This window comes from Notamacropus eugenii, chromosome 1, assembly GCF_028372415.1.
Source record: "Notamacropus eugenii isolate mMacEug1 chromosome 1, mMacEug1.pri_v2, whole genome shotgun sequence".
Taxonomy (NCBI): domain Eukaryota; kingdom Metazoa; phylum Chordata; class Mammalia; order Diprotodontia; family Macropodidae; genus Notamacropus; species Notamacropus eugenii.
The window spans coordinates 523,507,850-523,528,068 of NC_092872.1; the positions used below are offsets into that span (position 1 = coordinate 523,507,850).

General features: G+C 41.2%; 1 protein-coding gene across 2 annotated transcripts in view; it reads right to left on the reverse strand.

Moving 5' to 3' along the window:
* Nucleotides 1-4,549: 4,549 nt before the first annotated feature.
* Nucleotides 4,550-20,219, reverse strand: part of CNNM4 (cyclin and CBS domain divalent metal cation transport mediator 4) — a 68,451-nt gene continuing 52,781 nt past the window's right edge. For both annotated transcript variants that reach the window (XM_072633803.1, XM_072633802.1), the window contains 2 exons: nt 7,581-7,750; nt 4,550-7,331 (listed from right to left, as the gene is read on the reverse strand). In XM_072633803.1, the coding sequence (XP_072489904.1) occupies nt 7,128-7,331; nt 7,581-7,750 (374 nt within the window). In that variant the 3' untranslated portion in view covers nt 4,550-7,127. The remainder of the gene's footprint in view (nt 7,332-7,580; nt 7,751-20,219) is intronic.

The following is a 20,219-nucleotide window of genomic DNA, read 5'->3' on the forward strand; positions in this document are numbered from 1 at the left end:
TCCGGCCAGTCAACGCGCCCATCCGCGCCCCTCTGGCCAATAGGAAACGGAGGGGGGCGGAGCGTCAGGAGTAGTACTAGGCTGCGCCGCGTTGTAAACAAGATGGGGGCGGGTGACCTGAGGGGGGCGGGGCACGTGGTGGAGTTTGGTTTTAAAGAGGTGACATGCTCCGTCTGACCCCTTGGGAACTGGGTTGGGTAGTGGGGGCGGGAGGCGGGGGAAAGGTGCCAGTTGAATCTATTGAGTTAATTTAATTTAATGTTTTTACATTTTAGGCTCCTTATTTTAGTTGGTTTTTTTTTAATGCAGAAGCACAGCATTACATCTCCCATCTCCACGCGTTTGCACAGGCTGTCCATCACTTACGCCTAAAATTCTCTCTCTCATCACTGCTTAAGGTCCTCTCAAAGCTTAATTTCAAGTGCCCCTACCTATTGGAGACCGACCTTTCCTGACTCCCCCAATTATCAGCTGGTGAGCCGTTTCAGTCGTGTCCGACTTCGATACTGCAGTGCTTTGCCGTTTCCTTCTTCCGCCCATTTCAGAAATTTGAACTTGGTCTTTCTGGCTCAAGCCAGGCGCTCCATCCACTGCAACGTGCAGCTGCCCACCTTCCTGCTGGAGATCTCCCCTGATTCCGTTATTAGTGTTCTCACTCCTCGCCCCAACCAACCAATCCCAACCCTAGTTATATTCCTTTGGTATATGTGTTATATTTACTTATCGGTGGGTGAGCTCCTTGAGGACAGAGGCTTTTTGTTGTGTCGTTATTATCTGCTCCGGTACTTGATGAAGGTTTATTGAATTGAGCATCGACTAGGAGTATTTTTGTCCATTGACTCACAAGAGGCCAAGCCGTGGCGGTCCTAGAACTGGGAAAGCCCCGCAAAACAGGTTTTTGTTCTCATGGAGCAAGTTGACCAACTATTGGGTACCTGAAACCCAACACCTCCCGAAGTCCTCTCTTCAAAGAACTTTAACAACTTCTAAAGGCACACACTGATTGAGAAGTACTACTGGGTTCTATAAGGTTATAGGTTTATAGCTGGAAAGGACCTTAGGGGTCATTGAATCCAACCAACTAAGGCTGACGTTGTTGCCCTGTGTCATAGTTAATAAGTATAAGGCAGGATTCAAATTCTTCTTCCTCCCAATTAAATTCCAAATCAATAAATCTGTATTAACTATCTTAGGTGCAAGGCACTGAGGATGCAAAAAAAAAAAAAATTTTTTTTTTTATATGCCTGAGTGCTTGTCCTCATGGAACTTACATTCTACCTTTTAGAGTCTGCTTGCCCTCTTTGGTCTTTGGTTTTCTTGTTTGTGAAATTAGATTGAACCAGACAGGCTCCTAGGTCTCTTCTGCCTCAAACCATGCAAGCATTCCTGTATTTTGTTTTGTGTTAAACTTCAATCCCAGGGAGAAGCAATCCCAGGAAGAGATCCTGAAAAATCAACAGAGTACAATCAAGGTCAGGTTCACTAGCTCAAGAGATCATTTGATTTTATTTTTTTCTATGTTGCTTGGCAATTATTAGTTAGGAATCATGGAATACAAGACAGAACCCTGGATTTGGATCCAGGAAAACTGGGTTGAGATTCCTCAGCTCAGCTACTTAATAGCTGTATGACTCTAGGCAAGTTCCTTAGCCTCTGTGAAATTCCGTTTCTTCGTTTGTAACACTACCCCCCTCCTAGGATTGCTATGAAGAGTAGGTTTTATAAGAGTAAAATGCCATATAAATGTGAATAATGATGAAACTGCTCTGGTAATGCTGCTGAAATGGTCGATGGATTTAGGGGACTCCTAGCTTAAGGTGTGTGTTCTGGACAGGACAACCATTAGATTAGAAACCCTTGGTGGCTGAGAGGGTGTAGTGGGAAACTCAAGCTGGATAACTTTTACAGGAATGTATTTTGAGGAGAAAAAATTGCTTGATTGTTTTGTTGGGAAATGTTTGTTAACTGTTAAAATATAAAATTTTTTTTTTTTTAAATATGACCAAACTGGAGAAGATAGAAAAGTTCTGCTGGCCAAAAAGAACTTTAATTGCCACAACTGACTGACCATTGTGAGTAGACACAGATTCTGGATTTTTACTCACTGCTCTGTATGTCTGGAACGGGGTACATACTACAGGACATTCTCAGTTACACTTCTTGATCCTGGTCAAACAAATGAGATGTCTGGGGCCAGTGCTGAAGGGACTCCTGGAAAATCTTGAATGGACCTTTAGTCCTTCTTCCCATCTTATGATGGCAAGGAGATAGGATGCTGAATCAGTTCAAAGAAGAACCTGCTTCCTGTCAGCTCTCCTTGCCTTGACTCTCCTGCAGGGGAAGTAATGAGCTCACTCACTCTCTTAACTCCCAATGAGTTGTGTGGAGATGGGATATGTGCTTTCCCCTACTCCCACAAGAAGAATGGATTCTATTAAGAAAGCTTGCATCTGGACCTATGGCTGATTTGTGTTTCCCTTTCTGAACAGGTAATTATCAACCTTAAGGTGGAGGTATAAAGGCTTGGAGTCAACTTTTAAGACCAAGAGGTCCAAAAGGACTGGGTTTATTGAGTGAAACTGCCTGGTTGCAAGGGGGTTTTCTTTGTCATAGAAGACAAGACCATCATTGGCTCCATTTTACCAGATGTTATACTGGGAGTTGTTTGGACAGTTGAGAGCTCCTGTGAAATGTAAAGTGTCTAATATGAAGCCAGACCTGCAAACTATTTTATGTTGTGATGAGGTTTAAGTATCAGCCTCCCAGAAGACTGTTAATGGCAGTTATTGCAAAACACTGTTCTAAATTGCTCTGTCAGTGTGAGCTATCTTTTGTGTTTTATTTGTCTTGTGTGTAGGCATACCTGCATCTCTGATTCATGATACACACTGAATAACTTTCTACTGCCCCTTTTTGGAGAAACATCAGCTATGAGCCAAAACCTAAGCTAAGTCATACTGGATTACTAGGGTTAAGATTTGAGCTGAAGAATGAGAAATGAGAGCATAGCTCCACTCTCATTAGAGGGTGGGCTACCAGGACTGAACAGGTCCAGACCATGTACATATGTCCATAGTACATGGACCTCGTAATGAAGAAGGGAATGGGCAAAGGACACCAGCCCCTGTGGACCCAGAAGCAGTTTCTTATTGTTAGAGAAGTAATTTTCTCCTTAAAAGAGGAGCTATAAAAGAGTATTAGGTACTTAATAAATGTTAATAATTAAGTTATTATTAATAAATACTTATCCATTGATTTAAGATTATCTGATATTACTAGGAATTAACAAACTTGGAAAACATTTAAAATATATCCAAAGACTTTAAAGAATCCAGCAGGTTTTCAGTGGTGGTAATGTACCCAGTCCATTCCTAACTTTTTCCCCTTACACTGGCTTCTAGATGTGTCTCTTTGTATGACCCCAGCACTAAGCCAGACATTAACCAATCCCTCGGGCCTGGACTGTGGCCCATTTGTGTCCTTCTGGTTTTCCTTAATTATAGTCTCCACCCCTTCTTATAGTATCTTAATAACAATGGACATTTATAGGCTCAAGGCACCACAGGCATTACTATCCTCATTTTATAGATGAGGAAACTGAGGCCCAGAAGAAGTTATGTGACTTGCCAGGGGATATACAACTTGTACAATTGTCTAAAGTAGAACTCAAAACCAAATATGAACTTCTTTCCTTATACCATAATTCCTTATTCAAAAAGATATGGTCGTGGAATCATATTTAGAGCTGGAAGGTCAAGCCCCTACACTTTATAGGTGAGGGAACTGAGAACCAAAGAAGGGAAATGACTTAGCCAAGGCCAAGTGGAGTAGATGACAGAACCACAGTTAAAACCCAGGTCCTCTAGCTCCAAATCCAGAACCATATTGCCTTGAACTTAGTTTCATGGGTCAGCATCTTCCGTTTTGTAAACTCCTATGCCAAAAGACCAGACTGTTGAAAAGACTTTGATGGAATGTTAGAACTGCAAAGGACCCTACAGATCTTCTATTGCTGTTCAGTCGTTTCAGTTGTGCCTGACTCATCATGACCCTATTTGGGGTTTTCTTGACAAAGATACTGGAGTGGTTTGCCATTTCCTTCTCCAGCTCATTTTATAGATGAGGAAACTAAGGCAAACAGTAAAGTTAAGTGACTTGCCCAGGGTCACACAGTTAGTGTCTGAGGCCAGATTTGAACTCAGAAAAATTAGTCTTCTTGACTACAAGCCTGGCACTCTATCCACTGTACTACCAGCTGCCCCAGAAATGTTCTAGTACAACCCATTCATCTTACAACTGAGGAAACTGAAGCCCAGAATGGGGACTCAAAATCAGATCTTCTGACTCCAAGTCCATGCCAATGACAGTATATCATTGGTCTCCTCTCCATCTTGAATACATTTCTGTTTCCAAACATTATGTTAATACATAATTATCCAACAGATCCAGAATACCTGTCCTGTCACTGGGAAGACAATTACTAAAATAATCTGTCTGCTCTTCTGAGATTGTTTGTCCCCTGTTCAGAAGGATTTCAAACTCACTGAGATTTATACACATTTCATTTTTATTACCAATCAAAAATAAATTCCATATCTCATTTAGCAAATATTATCCGCTTTGTGACAAAAGACACAGACTCAAAATGAAACAGCAAAACTCCCCGAGAGTCAAACTTATAACAATGGCCAAAAAAAAAAAAAAATCACAAAAATATACAAATCAAAATCTCGCACAAAATAAATAGGAGTTATTTGCAATCTTGGATATGACCTGTCTATTGCATTTGAATGCTGTCTACAAAGGTTGCTTTCAGTTTGTGGGAAGAAGCAGAGATAGGACAATTCCAGTATGTAATTCAGGCCCAGGAATAAAGCACACAAAGGAGGTGAGGCCAGGTCGTGGGAAGTTGGAAAGTTCCTCCTTCCTCCACTGGAAGGAGAAAGTTTTTGGACCAGAAACATTTGGGAATGCTGCCTGACCATCAGCAGGAATATATTGTCCAGAAGTTGGGAGAAGGGAGCATCTATTGGCAGTAACCATAAGTTTAAAAAGAGGTAGGTGTGGAAGTGTGTGTGATCTGCCTCGTTTTATTCAACACACATCCATTTGGTTCAGACCAATGAATTTTGCTTACCCTGGCTATACCATTGGATTCCCTTGCACTCTAACAGGTCTCGAAAGAATTCAAGCCTTGACATCTCCTGGCTGAGGACAGTCACAGATGCCCTGGAGAATTAAGGTGGAATTTCCCTACAAAAGGCCTGGTGACTGACAATCCATGGAGGTCATGACTCTAGCAGGAGAGATGTGAACAATGCAAACTATGGAAAACCATGCCCCTTTTGTTTTCAGATGACCAAAAAAGGGACAGGAATATGTGACACAAGGTATTTCTTGGTCCCATGAGATGGGATTCTTTAGGCATCTGGAGAACAGAGCACGTGAGGGTAGAACTCTGTTGGTTGGGAAAAGGAATAAATAAATAAATAACATCTCAAAGAAGCCATTTCTACTCTCCACATGGTTCTTGGGCCCCAGCTCTTCTGTCCTCCTGAACAATAGGCAATGAGCAACTTGGTCCCAATGCATCCTCAATAAGGAGATCTAAAGTTCTAGGACAGGGCCAAAAAAGAAGAGACCTGCAGAGAGCTTCTGGCAAAGACTTGAGCTTCCAGGGCTACAGTACCATTAATGACATCCACAGAATTCAGGATGACTGTCTTAGAGCAGGACTATCCAGACAGGGCAGGGTGCTTTGTAGATGGAACAGTTCCCTCCCTGAAGGAAATGTAGAAGCTGTCAGTCGAGGAAGAGCATCCTGCCTTGTGCTGTAGTGTAAGGGACAAGGGGACCTCATCTTTCTCACAGTTCTCATCTCCAACCCTTGGAGGGTGGGGGGAGAGGCAGGGGGTATTTGCCCTGGTAGAAAGATAAACCTGGGTTGAAAATAGGGAATTGAAATCTGGGATGGCTCCTCCCAGGTCAGGAGTCTGTCTTTGACTTGGCTTCTAAAGAATTCCGATATCAGCAACACAAATGCCCCCGAACAATCTCAGTCCTGAAAGGGTTATTCCTAGACAGGCCTCCTTCAGTTTGGATGTTCTTTCCATTTGGGCCAGGACTTTGGTTCAAGAAAGGGCAGGGGCTGATGTTAATGACTCTGGACTCTAACACTTTCAGTTCTCATTATAAGGGGAATGGAACAAGGGGTAAGTGCAGGGGGAACCATGTTATCAAAAGGAATGAAAGAGTTATTGCCCAGTCTATCAAATACCCCATAAGAGCCATTCTGCATAGCTCAAGAGTTCTGGATTTGGGAAGATTCTGGCTCCTGGCTTTGCAGAAGCTCCCCTCCATAGCTTCACTTATTGCGTCCTTGATCAAGGGCTGTCAGACGGTGAAGGCTGACCATTCAGAAGCACTAATCTTCCCCAGTTCTCAGGAATAATCTCTCAGTCACATGCCTAGGTAATTCTGTCTAAAGATCTTAGGTTCCTTGCCTCATGCATAGGATATGATCCCCTTCCTCTAGCAAGCCCCTAGGATGTGATCCATCAGGAAGGCCCAGAGAGGAGACAGTTGGGCTCTGGAGATCCCTAAATCAGGGAAAATAACCTAGAAGCTCAAGGCTAAAGGGAAGGGGATTATGGCTATTGCTTCCTGGGGAAGAAACCTCATATGAGGCAGTACCCCAAATTTTCTTTAAAAAAATTTAATAAAAACTCCTAACCCCATTATCCCAACCCCATCCCACCCTCTCCCCAAAATGAAGTTTAGAAAGAGCAGCAATGAGCTTTCTTTAGAAATCCTCTCAGTTTAAAAAAAAAAAAATCCCTGCCTCTTCCCAAATGTTCCCAGGATGTGCCCCTGGGCAGTACTACCCAGGCAATCCTACAGAAATTCCAGGCAACTACTGTTCCCTGGAAGCTCTGCTAAGGCTCCCTGTGGAAGGGCAAAGTCTCCTCCCTGCCTATGACAGGCTAGGGAACATCTGCTTGGAGAGCCAGACAGGTTATCAAGGGGGTGGCCAGGGCCACACTCCCCTGTCTGCTCTGCTCCCTCTGTGGATGTGGGCCCACTAGGGAGGCCCCCAAGGGATTGGTAGGGGGCCCCGGGCCCCCCTGTCACATGGGGCTCTCATGAGAGTTGTGGGCGGTCTTGTTCAGGAGAGCATTTCGCTCATTGAGAAGGTTTGTTGTCTCATCAGTCATCTGCAGCTCTGCCTTCTCTAATAAGAGGGCTTCAGAAGTGAGGTTGTCTACAGGAGTCGGGGGGCAGCTCTCCATTCTTGTGGCCATCAACCCATTCTGGTACTGCTGCCGTGTGATCTGTGAAGGGAAAGAGTCACAGTCATGGAAAGCAGAAGATCGCAGCTGATGGTTAGACTAGTCATTCTAGACTAGTACAATCATTTAAAGCTGAAGAGAGGGGAGGGAGAAGAGTCATGGAAGATCACACCTGAAGATTAAAATCACGCAAGATCCTTGTTTCCAAGAAAGACAAAAATCCACACAGCCAGATCGAGGTGGGCAGGGGAGGGGATATGCATGGAGTGCTGGAGCGGGCATGGTTCTCACCTTAACGTACTGCAGGTCTGTGAGAGCCCGGACACTGAAATCTGAGACGTACTGGCTCACTGAGCTGCTGGCAGTAGGGGGGGCCAAAGTAGGAATCAAGCTATCTGTTCTGTCTTGATAGTTGAGGGAAGATGAACGGCTGAGGGTAGTTGGGTAGGACATGGAACGGTCTGTAAGCAGAGTTAGAAGCATCAAGACAAGGATCTTTCCTTTTCTTCCAATTTTACTCTTAGCAGCCAAGGAAGCAATGTTAACTTGGCCTGCCTGAAGCAACTCAACCCTTCAGTGCCTGTGGAACTCCTTGCCAAAGGAGTTCCCACATACATTTATCTTCCCAAAATGAATAGGACATAGTTCTCCAGATCAGACAGAAAGCATCTGGAACGTCTACCTCTGCAGAACATCCTCAAAGTGTATTGGTTTATCTATGGATTCCATGATATGCACTCTGGCCTCTACTGATAAGTACAGAAAGCCCACTTTTCTTTGAGCATAAAGTTCTAAGGATAGACAACAAAAACTGGCCTCCCCAGCTCATCTGGAGAGTCACACTGAAAGAATCCAGAGGAATGAACAAATTACTTTAGCAATGTAGTCTAGTTATGTGTCCTTCTGACCAACAGTCCATACTGGTACTGATATGAGCTGAGGGGGAAACAGACACCTCAGATTTGTGGGGTCTCAGCTGATTAGACTGTTGGGGGAGACCATCATCTTACTAGAGCAAAACACAAGGTTATGTGATGGATGGACAGAGGTTTTGGAAATCATTTCGTCTTACCTCCTCATTTTACATATGGGGAAAATGAGAATCATAAAGGTTGAGTGGCTTAACCAAAATCACACAACAACAGCAACAGGTCAAAACCTATCTGGATCTTTCATATTTGGAACATAGATAAGGAAGAAAAATAGTATATCATATATAGAGACATGGTTTATCTTTGCTCACTGTATTTCACTAGAATTAAAGGGACTTTTAAAGGACAGGCCTTTGTTTTATATGTTTTATAGCATATAATGGGAGATGAATACCATTAACTAATCAGACTAAACCTGGCTGAACTGGTTAATCCAATCTCTCTTTCTGCAGAGCCCAGGTTACAGTAACAATTACTGGCATTTACACAATGCTTTCAAATTTGCAAAGTGCTTTACTGCATCATTTCATTTGAGTGTTACAATAAGCCTTCAGGATAAGTATTATTATTTCCATTTTACAAATCAGGAAACTGAGGCTCAAAGGTTAATTGCCTGACCCCAGTGAGTAAATGACAGAGATGCAAGCCTAGTTCTTTCTGATGCCAAGTGCAGTGTTCTCTCCTTTAATACAATAGTTAAGGTGTGATTCCTTCCATGGATATCTAGAGAGGAACCACCAGAACTTTTAGCTTTCCAGTCACTGTATGAAAAAGTGAAAACTGTTCTCCCTACTAACGATACCCACCCTTTTATCTCTGCAGCTTAGTTCTACCCCTTTCCCAAGTTCTATCCCTTTATTCATTCTCTAATTCACTCTCTATGAGCAGATGGGTGGCACAGTGGATAGAGTGCCAGGCCTGGAATCAGGAAAGCCTGAGTTCAGATTTGGCCTCAGACATTACTATTTGTGTGATCCTGGGCAAATCACCTAACCCTGTTTACCTCAGTTTCCTCATCTGTAAAAAAAGCTGGGGAAGGAAATGCCAAATCACTCCAATATCGCTGCCCAGAAAATAGGGTCACAAAGAGTCAGGACTGAAATGACTGAACAATAACTCATTCTCTATTATTTCTTACTCAGAAAGTAATTCCTTCTGCTATAACTTCCATGGCCTCCTTTGGAATTTACCATCCTCCTAGACATCTTCCTCTCATACCTTTTCTACCTTGAGATCAAGGACACCTGCCTTTTCCTGAAAGACATCCCTGGCTCTCTCCTCTAGCACTGAGCACTCTCATGGCCCCAAAGACACCAAGCCTAGATCCTGAGAGAGCATGGGGAGGGCAGGTCCTGGCCTTGAGAGTCAGGCAGCTCTTATGAGCTGTGTGACTCTGGGTAAATCACTTAACCTCTCTGTGCCTCAGTTACGTTCTCTGTAAAATGAGACAATTAAGACTCAGTAGCCTCTCAGGTTCCTTCTGTCTCTAAATATGTGATCCCATAATCTTCCCCTCAACTACTGTCTCTTAGGAAGTTCTTATTTGAAGTTCATTCTGCCTCAGTTACGTTCTCTGTAAAATGAGACAAGACTCAGTAGCCTCTCAGGTTCCTTCTGTCTCTAAATATGTGATCCTATAATCTTCCCCTCAACTACTGTCTCTTAGGAAGTTCTTATTTGAAGTTCATTCTGTCAGTCTAGGTCACCCTAGCCAGATCCTTGTTGCTGTCACCCACTGGATATCCTGGGCACCCTTCCTTATCTCTCAAGGTGTTCAACACATGACTCATACTCTTCCCCCGGCTTAATGTTGACATGTATATATACACAAGGATACATACTGATAAATAGCCTTTCCAACATCTTCAAGTTCATCATCCCCTTCTGCACCAAGCACACAAATCTTTACTCAACCTCAGTCACCCAGAGATAGGCAGAACTTAAATTTCAGCCTTTCCCTTAACTGTTCCATCTCCATGATTTTAAACTCTGAAATTCTATTCCTGGTCATAATCTCCTGTATTTTCATTTCTCTACTTCACTCCTCCTAAAATGATTCTTTGTTCTCAAGGAACCTACAACCTTTTCACTGTTCCTGTTCTCCTAATCTATCACTGATGCTTTGGCCTTACTCTCCTTCAGTCTTGAACTTATATTTAAAAACCATTTTAACTATGAAATGTCATTGTCCTTTGCTCTGGATTCCCTTGCACCCCTGACCTACTCCAGCCACATGCTGTAGATCCTTAACCCAGGATCGCTATGTGCCATCCACACTCTGATCAAATTCCTTAGCTCCTGAACCCTCGATAGAGGAAGTCACATTAACTAGCACCACCATGCTGCCAAGATCCACTACAAATTCATGTTATTAAATCTCAACTGGGTACTTAATTTTGCATGGCAACTCCTTTGTTCTCCCTGACTGACCTTCTAACCCTCTCCCCACTTCTTTCCCTAATCCCCCAAGGTGAAAACACTTCCTCTGATTCCTCTCAGTAAACTATCACAACCAACAAGTTCAACTCTGTCCTTTTCTGTCTCTTCTCCTTTACTTTTCCTTCCATTTGTGATCTCTGGAATGCCTGCTTTGTCACTGAATACACACACACACACACACACACACACACACATATACATACATACACACACATACATACATACACACATACTTCCTTTCATACTTTTTCCACTACTTGGCATTCACAGATTCTCTCTGGACTGTATTCTTGCCTGGTCTCTCCAAGGCTTACTGCTCCTCTCTCTCCCAACACAAGAATCCAACATCATCCCATTCAGATCCTGGTTACTATCATCTTGATCATAATCTTCCTCTTCATTCCAACCTCTGTCCTAATATTAAGGGAGTATACATTCATGCAATTGAAAACATCTGGTCTCCACCTCATCAAGTTTCTCACCTTATATGACTATGACTACTCAAAGAGATGGTCTCACTATCACAAATAAGTGCACTCCCTTCAGTGATCATCCTGGACTCTGAAATTCTTCTCTGGTCATAACTTCTTATCCTTTCATTTCTTCTGCCACATATTCTTCCAAAATGTATTATCATTCAATTCACTGTGGCTTCTGGTCTCCACAGCCCTCCCTGGTTCCACTAAGTCTATCATAATTGTTTTGGTATTTCTTTCCTTGCTTCACAATGAACTACACAAACCTGTGCTTTAAAAACTATCACTTTAACAGCTGGGTGGATGGTAGACAGGAAAGAAGTTACCTGAGGTAATTCCAAGGCTACTGTAGTAGTGCAGGTGAAAAAGGATGAGAACTTCTTTTAGGGGAATGATCATATGAATGGAAAGAAGGGTGTGGATATAATAGATATTGTATATAAGTAGAATCAATAAGACCTGACAAGGGACAGATTTTATAGGGTGAGTGAGAGTGTGTAATTAAGAATGACCTGCTAGTTGCAAAGCTGAATGACTGGAAGGACAGGGGTATCCTTGGCAGAAACTGGGAAATTTTGGAGATGGCTCATTTTGGTGAAAAGACAATGAGTTCTGATTTGAACCTCTTCGGTCTGAGATACTTATGATACTACTATTCTTCCAGCCTCCCAGCTTGACAATCCTGGCAAAAATTAATGCCTCATACCACATCACACCTATCAGATTGGCTAACATGACAAATGCCATGTTGGAGAAGATGTGGGAAAAGAGGAACACTAATGCATTGTTGGTAGAGTTGTGAACCATTCTGGAGAGCAATTTGGAACTTTGCCCAAAGGGGTATAAAACTGGGCATACCCTTTGACCCAGCAATACCACTTCTAGCTCTGTATCCCAAAGAGATCATAAAAATGGGAAAAGGACCCACATGTACAAAAAATATAGTAACTCTTTTTGTGGTAGCCAAGAATTGGAAATCGAGGGGAGACTCATCAACTGAATGGCTGAACAAGTTGTGATATATGAATGTAATGGAATACTATTGTGCTATAAGAAATGATGAACAGGCAGACTTCAGAAAAACCTAGAAAGACTTAGATGAACTGATGCTGAATGAAGTGAGCAGAACCAGGAGAACACTGTACACAGTAACAGCCACATTGTGAGATGATCAACCATGATAGACTTAGCTCTTCTCAGCAATCAAGGATCTAAGGCAATTCCAAAAGACTCATGATGGAAAATGCTGTTCACATTCAGAGAAAGAACTATGGAGTCTGAATACAGATTGAAGCAGACTATTTGCTCTTTTTTCTTTTGTTGTTTTGTTTTTTCTTCATATTTATGGTTCCTCCCATTGGTTCTAATACTTCTTTGCAACATGACTAATGTGAAAATTAAAAAAAATTATGCCTCAGCTACTCCCTCTTCTTCATCCCACATATCCAATCAATTGCCAAATCTTGTTGATTCTACTTCTGCAGCATCTTGACTTCTACCACATCTCACATCTGATCTCTCCTCTCTACCTCACACAACTACTATTCAGTCCTCATCACTTTTTGCCTAAATTATTGGAATGGTTTCCTAACTAGCCTCGATGCTCCAAAGTCTCACCCCACTCCAGTCTGTCCTACAGACAGCTGCCAAAGTGATTTTCCTTAAAAGGAGATCTGATTATGTTACTCCCCTATTTTATCCACATAGTGTCTCCCTATTGCCTCTAGGATCAAATTTCAGTTCCTATTTGAGTATTAAAGCCCTTTACAACCTGATCTCATCTTATTTTTCCAGTCTTGTTACAAAGTATTCCCCCTCTTGCACTTGGCTACTTATTCAAACTGGTTTTCCTTCTGTTCTTCTCCCATAACACTCCACATCCCCCTCATCTCTGTGCCTTTGCATCGACTGCCCCCCAGATCTAGAATGTATACCTTCTTCACCTGTTTCAAAGAGTTCTCTTTTTCAGAATAGAAGTAATGGGGGACAGGATAGGATGGAGGGAAATATAGTTAGTCTTCTACAACACAACTATTATGGAAGTCATTTGCAAAACTACACAGATTTGGCCTATATTGAATTGCTTGCCTTCCAAAGGGAAGGGGTGGGGAGGGAGGGAGGTAAAGAAGTTGGAACTCAAAGTATTAGGAACAACTGTCGAGTAATGTTCTTGCCACTAGGAAATAAGAAATACAGGTAAAGGGGTATAGAAAGTTATCTGGCCCTACAGGACAAAAGAGAAGATGGGGACAAGGGCAGAGAGGGATGATAGAAGAGAGAGCAGATTAGTGATAGGGGCAATTAGAATGCTTGGTGTTTTGGGGTGGGGGGGACAAAAGGGGAGAAAATTTGGAACCCAAAATTTTGTTAAAATGAATGTTAAAAGTTAAATAAATAAATAAATAAATAAATAAAGTTCTCTTTTTCCCCATATATTTGTGCATTTGCTTTCTCCCCTGTTTAAATTTAAACTCCTTGGAAGCAGAGATTGTTTTATTCACTGTGGTTGTAACCCCAATACTTGGCATAGTGCTTGGCACATAACTATTAATTAATCAATGCCTGTTGACTGACGATCCAATTTGATGCAGGACTGGAATCTGGGAAGAGACCTGGGTTGGAAAAACAGATCTGGGAGCCATCTGCATAGAGATGATGATTAAACTCATGGGAGTCACCCAGAAAGACTATGGAGAGGAGAGTCCAGGGCAGAGCCTTGGAATTCAAGGAGGAGTCAGACAGGCAAATCAAGATAGGAGAACCAAGAAAGAGCACCACCACAAAGGAAGAGAGAGGATCCAGAAAATGGGTGGTGAATAGTGTCAAATGCTGCAGAAAGGTCAAGAAAAATGAGGAAGGTCACTGGATTGGTCAAATGAGTGCTCACTGGCAACTTTGTAAAGAATAATTTTAGTTGAGTGACTAGGTAATAGGAAAGAAGGCAGACTGAAAAGGATGGAGAATTGAGGGAGGAGAAGAACTAGGAATTAGTAGAGACAGCTTTTTCTAGGAACTTGGCTGTGAATGGAAAGAAAAGACAAATGAAAAGATAGGATGGTAGGGTCAAGTAAGGTGTGGTTTCTTCTTTGGTTTGGTTTGGTTTTTAAGAAGGGGACAGATCCAATCATGTTAGTGTGTAGCAGAAAGGGCCAGTACTTAGGGAGAAATAGCATATTAGAGAGAATGGATGATTAAAGGGGTGGACCTTGGTGAGAAGTGCCAGTAAAGGAGTGGAGAATGGGGGATGATGGTATGGAAACACACTGATTCCCTCACCCTTTCCCTTTTCATGCTCCATATTACTAAATAATATGAAGACAATACTTTTGTCTAAAGTCCTGGGTTATACCTAGATGTTAGTCTTTCTTTAACTATTAATTCTGAAAAAGAGCCCTATACTAAGCCCTGTATATCCCTCCCCTTCCTCCTACTAAGAAAACCTCTTTCTTTGAGGAAACTGGGTACAAGTTCAGGAAAGAACTCTAACCCCCAGAGAACAGAATTAGAGCCAAAGGCTCTTGATTGATCCAATTAAAAGCAGTACCCTGCAGTAATGAGCAGACTAAAGGAAGGAAAAAGTCTTTGATTACTTCAGTTAATGGGGAAGGATCTCTAAAAGTCACCTGTGACCCACTGAAAAAGTGACAGTCTTACAGAGAATGCTCAAAGAGGGATAGAACTGTTTTCTGAAAATCATTCTCTACCAGGGCTTCTTGAACTTTTTCCACTCAAGACTCCTTCAATGGTTCTTAAATTGTGGGTCCTGAACCCACCCACAGGATTTAGGCCAAAAATTAAGTGACAATTGTTGTGTTTGATGAAGAAGACTGTTAACTGCTTAAACTCTACATCCTTGTTCAATCTTGACTTTGGAATTCTATTATTTGAGACTATTTTTTAAAAAAGTCAATCCAAAAATAGCTTTTGTAAGACATTATCAAAGTCAAAGGGAAACTGACCATTTTTGGAAACTCCTTTCTAAGCAGAAGACACTTGGATTAGGGTATGACAATTTAGATTAAAATAAAATGTTTCTGGAAGGTTTGTGCCCCAAATGTAGAGAATTTTCTTTCACAATGTCAAAAGGCTTTGACATATATAGGGGAGAACAGGAAGCTTGTGGTAATAGCCTCTATTTTTTCAGTTAAGTATGAGGTAGAATCAGATATAGAATGTGATGTGACTTAAATGACTAAACAATAATAACTAATATTGAGATGATGTTGGGGAGAGGGAGCTGGGAGAGGCATAGATTTGGAGCAATAACTATGGAGAGGAGTCTGATTTAACAGCGGTTTCCAAAGGGCTGTGCAGCCCCACCCAATTAGAAGATGGGCCACTGCCTCTTAGCCTTTTAATGTTAACCAACTCACGGGTATGTCTCAAGCATAATCCTACCTCCCCTTATACCCATTATAATCCACCCCTCTCTTATTCTGCCCCTTCATGGTGCTGGCCTGAACATACTCTCTTACTTTCTTCTGTAAACTCTCAACCTCCCTCCCATCTCCTGACTCAATGCATGGCGCTGGCTGTTCAGGACAATTATGATCAAGACCCAGGGCATACATCCACAGCAACCTGCAAGCTTCCCTTTCCAAATTTCCAGCATATGTACACACTGCTTGACAGTTTACCTTAGCAGCATTAGCCATTCTCTCAGATGACTGTATACTCCAGGGCAGTACCCAGTAAGTCTCTAAGCCAGAAAGAGCTTTGGCTGCTCATGTTTCCTTCACAATGAAAAGGTGTGATTTTTCAAAATGGAAATTCACCTGCTTGACTAGCTATATAGAACTAATTAAATGAATGGTTGATAACAAACAATTATTGTTTACAAGCCCTACCCTATCCAGCCAGAACATACACATGACATAAAGATGTATATTCAGTCACATTGCTCTTATTAAAAATATTGTCTTCCCTTTACCAGTTATTATGAACAGTAATTTTATGGATAGTATCTTTATCAAGATATTGAGACACCCTATTTTCTAGAGCTGAGGCCCAACAAGCAGGCTGTACCCTGAGTTTGGCATAACAATAATCCTTGTACTCACCCTCTGGATGATCTCTAACAAAATCTCAATAATTACTGTATTCCTCTAACCAGCAACAGGTGTTGTCTGAGCTCAGACAAGTCCCATGTTCTGGTCCTGGAGTCCTGCTATCAATCAAACTTGTTTCACTGCTGCTGTTACCCCTCATTGTCAGGGCTACAGCTCACTGTGCAACCACTGGTATAAGTGCTGAGATTTGGTCACACTAGAGCCCCATTAGGGGCAGAGCCCTGGCATGTGTCTAATCTCCCTCCTTGCTTGCAAGCCATTTCCCTCACTTTGAAATTAAACTTCCGTTTGATTTCTGACTCTCCTGTTTCTAGCCTGCTCTGTTTGGCTTTGGCCACCCGCAGGTTAGAAGTCAGTGGTTGACAGTCTTCATCTCATTAACAAAACATTATTTTAAAAACAGTAGTGCTTCCTTTAAAAAATTCCTATTTTGCATATATTTTATAATATATACAATCTATTTGTATAATTATTATTGTTGTTCAGTTTTCTTGGCAAAGATCCTGGAGGGGTTTGCCATTTCCTTCTCTAACTCATTTTACAGATGAGGAAATTGAGACAAACAGGGTTAAGTGACTTGCCCAAGGTCATCCAGCTAGTAATGTTCTGAAGCCATATTTGAACTCAGGTCCTCCTTACACCAGGCCCAGCACTCTATCCATTGTACCACCTGAGTATGACTGTACATGTATACATTTTATAAAGATATGTATTGAGGGTGAATGTTCAAACATGTTTTCTGCTGACCAAGAGTGTATGATCAAAAATGTTTGGAGACTTTTGTGATAGATAATCACATTGAGGCACTGTCATGCTAGCAAGCAACCATTTGTAGCATATCCAATTCTGTCCGTGATCTGTAAAGGCATGATGATCATTAGGACAAGGGAGCAGGTGACCCAAGGGTAGAGAATAGCGTAACGCTGAACTGGCTATAACTATGGGGTCAAGACTGAGAAAGGAAGAGAACAAGAGTAGGGGAATAATGGTCTGGAAGAGTACTGAAGGGCTGAGACTGGAGTCAATGAAAGAAGAAGGAGACATTCATGTCCCACAACAGCTACTTCTATGGAGGCAACAGAATGTAACGTAAGGAGAGATGGAGAAAAGGAAAGTTATGGTTAGGTAGAAGAATTTTCTAATTCTTGATCACAGAAGTTGAACGTTCTTCATTGACATCACAGGTGAGACTATCTCCATGTGTGGCTGTGAGGATTCCAGAGGTAGGTCACAGGTAAGGAGACTGAAGAACTGGGGACTCAAGGGAACAACCACATTTATGTTGTAGTCTCCTAGTATCAAGACAGAATTTGGGGTGGAGAAGAAAACTCTGAGCCAGAAAATAAACCTAAGAAAGGAGAAAAAATGCCCTGACAGTTAGTATATGACCGCCACCTAGATCTGTACTGGATGACATATTTAGACAGAGTGAACCTCGGAAGAGAAGAAGTTGCTGAGTCATGGAAGCAGAGGGAAAGTCTGGAAAAAGCAATGGGAAGCAAAGAGTATTAATTATAACTACCAGTTCAGGATCAGTTAAACTTTAATTGGAAATTAGTGGAAATATTCAGTTATATACTATTCTCTACCCCTGTATCCCTTGTCCCTTCAGCTATATTATCAAACCACACCTTGGGTTATTCCCATCAACATCCACCTCTGGTATTAGTGGAAAACCACAAAACAAAGTTGCACAAAATTGTGTAACCATGCCAAATGGGCCTATTATAAAATTCACATTATCTAATCTCAAAGAGGTCCTATACAACAATCCTTTTTATTTTTTGCTGATTAACTCTCTATCCTAGCTTCTCTGCAGGAGATTTGCTACTACATTATAATCTATGAGGAGGGCAGCTATTTATAGAATTGATATTAACGACAGAGAGGTCTGCTATCTTTCTGGGCATGTATTTGAGAGGTAAGAGAACTTTCCAACACTTATTAAACCTAATGACTACCATATATTTCTGATGATTCACCTGGTAATAAATCACATTGACATAAGTAACCTGGAATGCATCATTTGGGATTATTAAGTTCTGGAAGAAACTCAAGACTATAGAAGGCACAGGTAGTATTTTAGCTGCTATGAATTGAAGTTGGGTGCATTTAAGAGAAAGAGAGATTTGGGAAAAGGAAGAGCTAGTTAAGAGGATGGTATCTGGGACCTGGAAACTATATGGTCAACAATTACGAAAAAGACAAATAAATTATGGTATTTGACCATACAGAAATATTTGTGTTATAAGGAATTACAAGGATGAAGAATTCTAAGAAATATGAAATGACATTACTTACTAAGGGATACGGAGTAACTAGAAAAGATGAAAAAGAACAACATACACACTAATTACAACCATACAAGACAATGTTAAAAGTCAACAAAACTCAGGTTACTCACACTGGATAATTTTGTTACTACCTTGTGAAAGTTTAGCACATAGCCTTGTTTTCTTAAAAAAAAAATTATAAAAGTGAAAAGTAGCACACACAGCGACGCTGTCAAGTACAAAAAGGTATCTCACTGGTGTCTGGGGAGGGACATAGGTCTTGCTTTTGTTTATGTGCTTTATTTATATCTATCTGCAGTGTTAAAACAAAATAAAATTTACTCATATGAAAACAAAGATGAAAACAGGATTTGGATTTCTGGACCACAGCTTAAAATATTTGAGAGAATAATATATATAAGAACATTTAATATGAGTTGATAAAAATGTTTGCCTGGAGTCTTGAAAATATAATCAAGAGGGTTTAACAACTCTGAGGTATACCTATCAGATCAGCTTACATGACAAAACAGAAAAATGATAAATGTTGGAGAAGATGTGGGAAAATTGGAACACTAATGCATGGCTGGTGGAGTTGTGAACTGATTCAAACATTCTAGAGAACAATGTGCAACTATGCCCAAAGGGTTATAAAACTATGCATACCCTTTGATCCAGGAATACTATTTCCAGGTCGGTATTCCAAAGAGATCATAAAAATGGGAAAAGGACCCACACATACAAAAATATTCATAGCAGCTCTCTTTGTGAGAGCCCCAAATTGGAAACTGAGGGGATGCCCATCAATTGTGGAATGGCTGGACAAGTTGTGGGATATGAATGTAATGAAATAGTATTACTCCATAAGAAGTGGTGAACAGGCTTACTTCAGAAAAACCTGGAAAGACTTGCATGAACTGATGCAAAGTGAGCAGAACCAGGAGAACGCTGTACACAGCCATAGCCACGGCAACGCTGTGTGATGACTGACTCTTCTGGGCAATGCAATCATCTAAGACAATTCTAAAATATCACAATAGAAAATGCTAGCCACATTAAGAGAAAGAACTATAGGGTCTGAATGCAGATCAAAGCATTCTACTTGTTCTTTTTTTATGTTTACTTTCTCACAGTTTCTCCCTTTTGACCTAATTCTTCTTTTACAACATGACTAATGTGGAAATATGTTTAATATGATCATACATATGTAGCCTATATCAGACTTCATGCTGTCTTGGGGAGGGGGAATGCAGGAAGAGGGAAAAATTTAGAACTCAAAATCTTATAAAAACAAATGTTGAAAACTAAAAGTAAATTAATTTTTTTTTTATTTTTTTTAATGTTTAACAATCACTGCCATACAATTGCGATTTTATCCCTCCCCACCCACCCCCCACTACCTCCCTCCCTCCCCACGACTGCATACAATTCTGTATAGATTCTACATATACTTTCCTATTGAGTATATTTTCACTATCGTCATGCTATGTAGTCAGACTAAGATAAATGAAAGAATCCGTATAACAAATCAGAACATGATACACAAACAGATACACATACACAAACATGATCTGCTACATTATGTGAGTGACTTCCATATTTCTCTCTCTGAGTGTGGAAGGCTTTTTGCCTTGAGGTCCACCATTGGGATTTTTTTTTTTTTCAGAAGTTCTTGTGTTATTACAAAAATCTAAGTCTACCAGAAAAAACTCTCACACACTGTGGTTGTTGCTGTGCATAA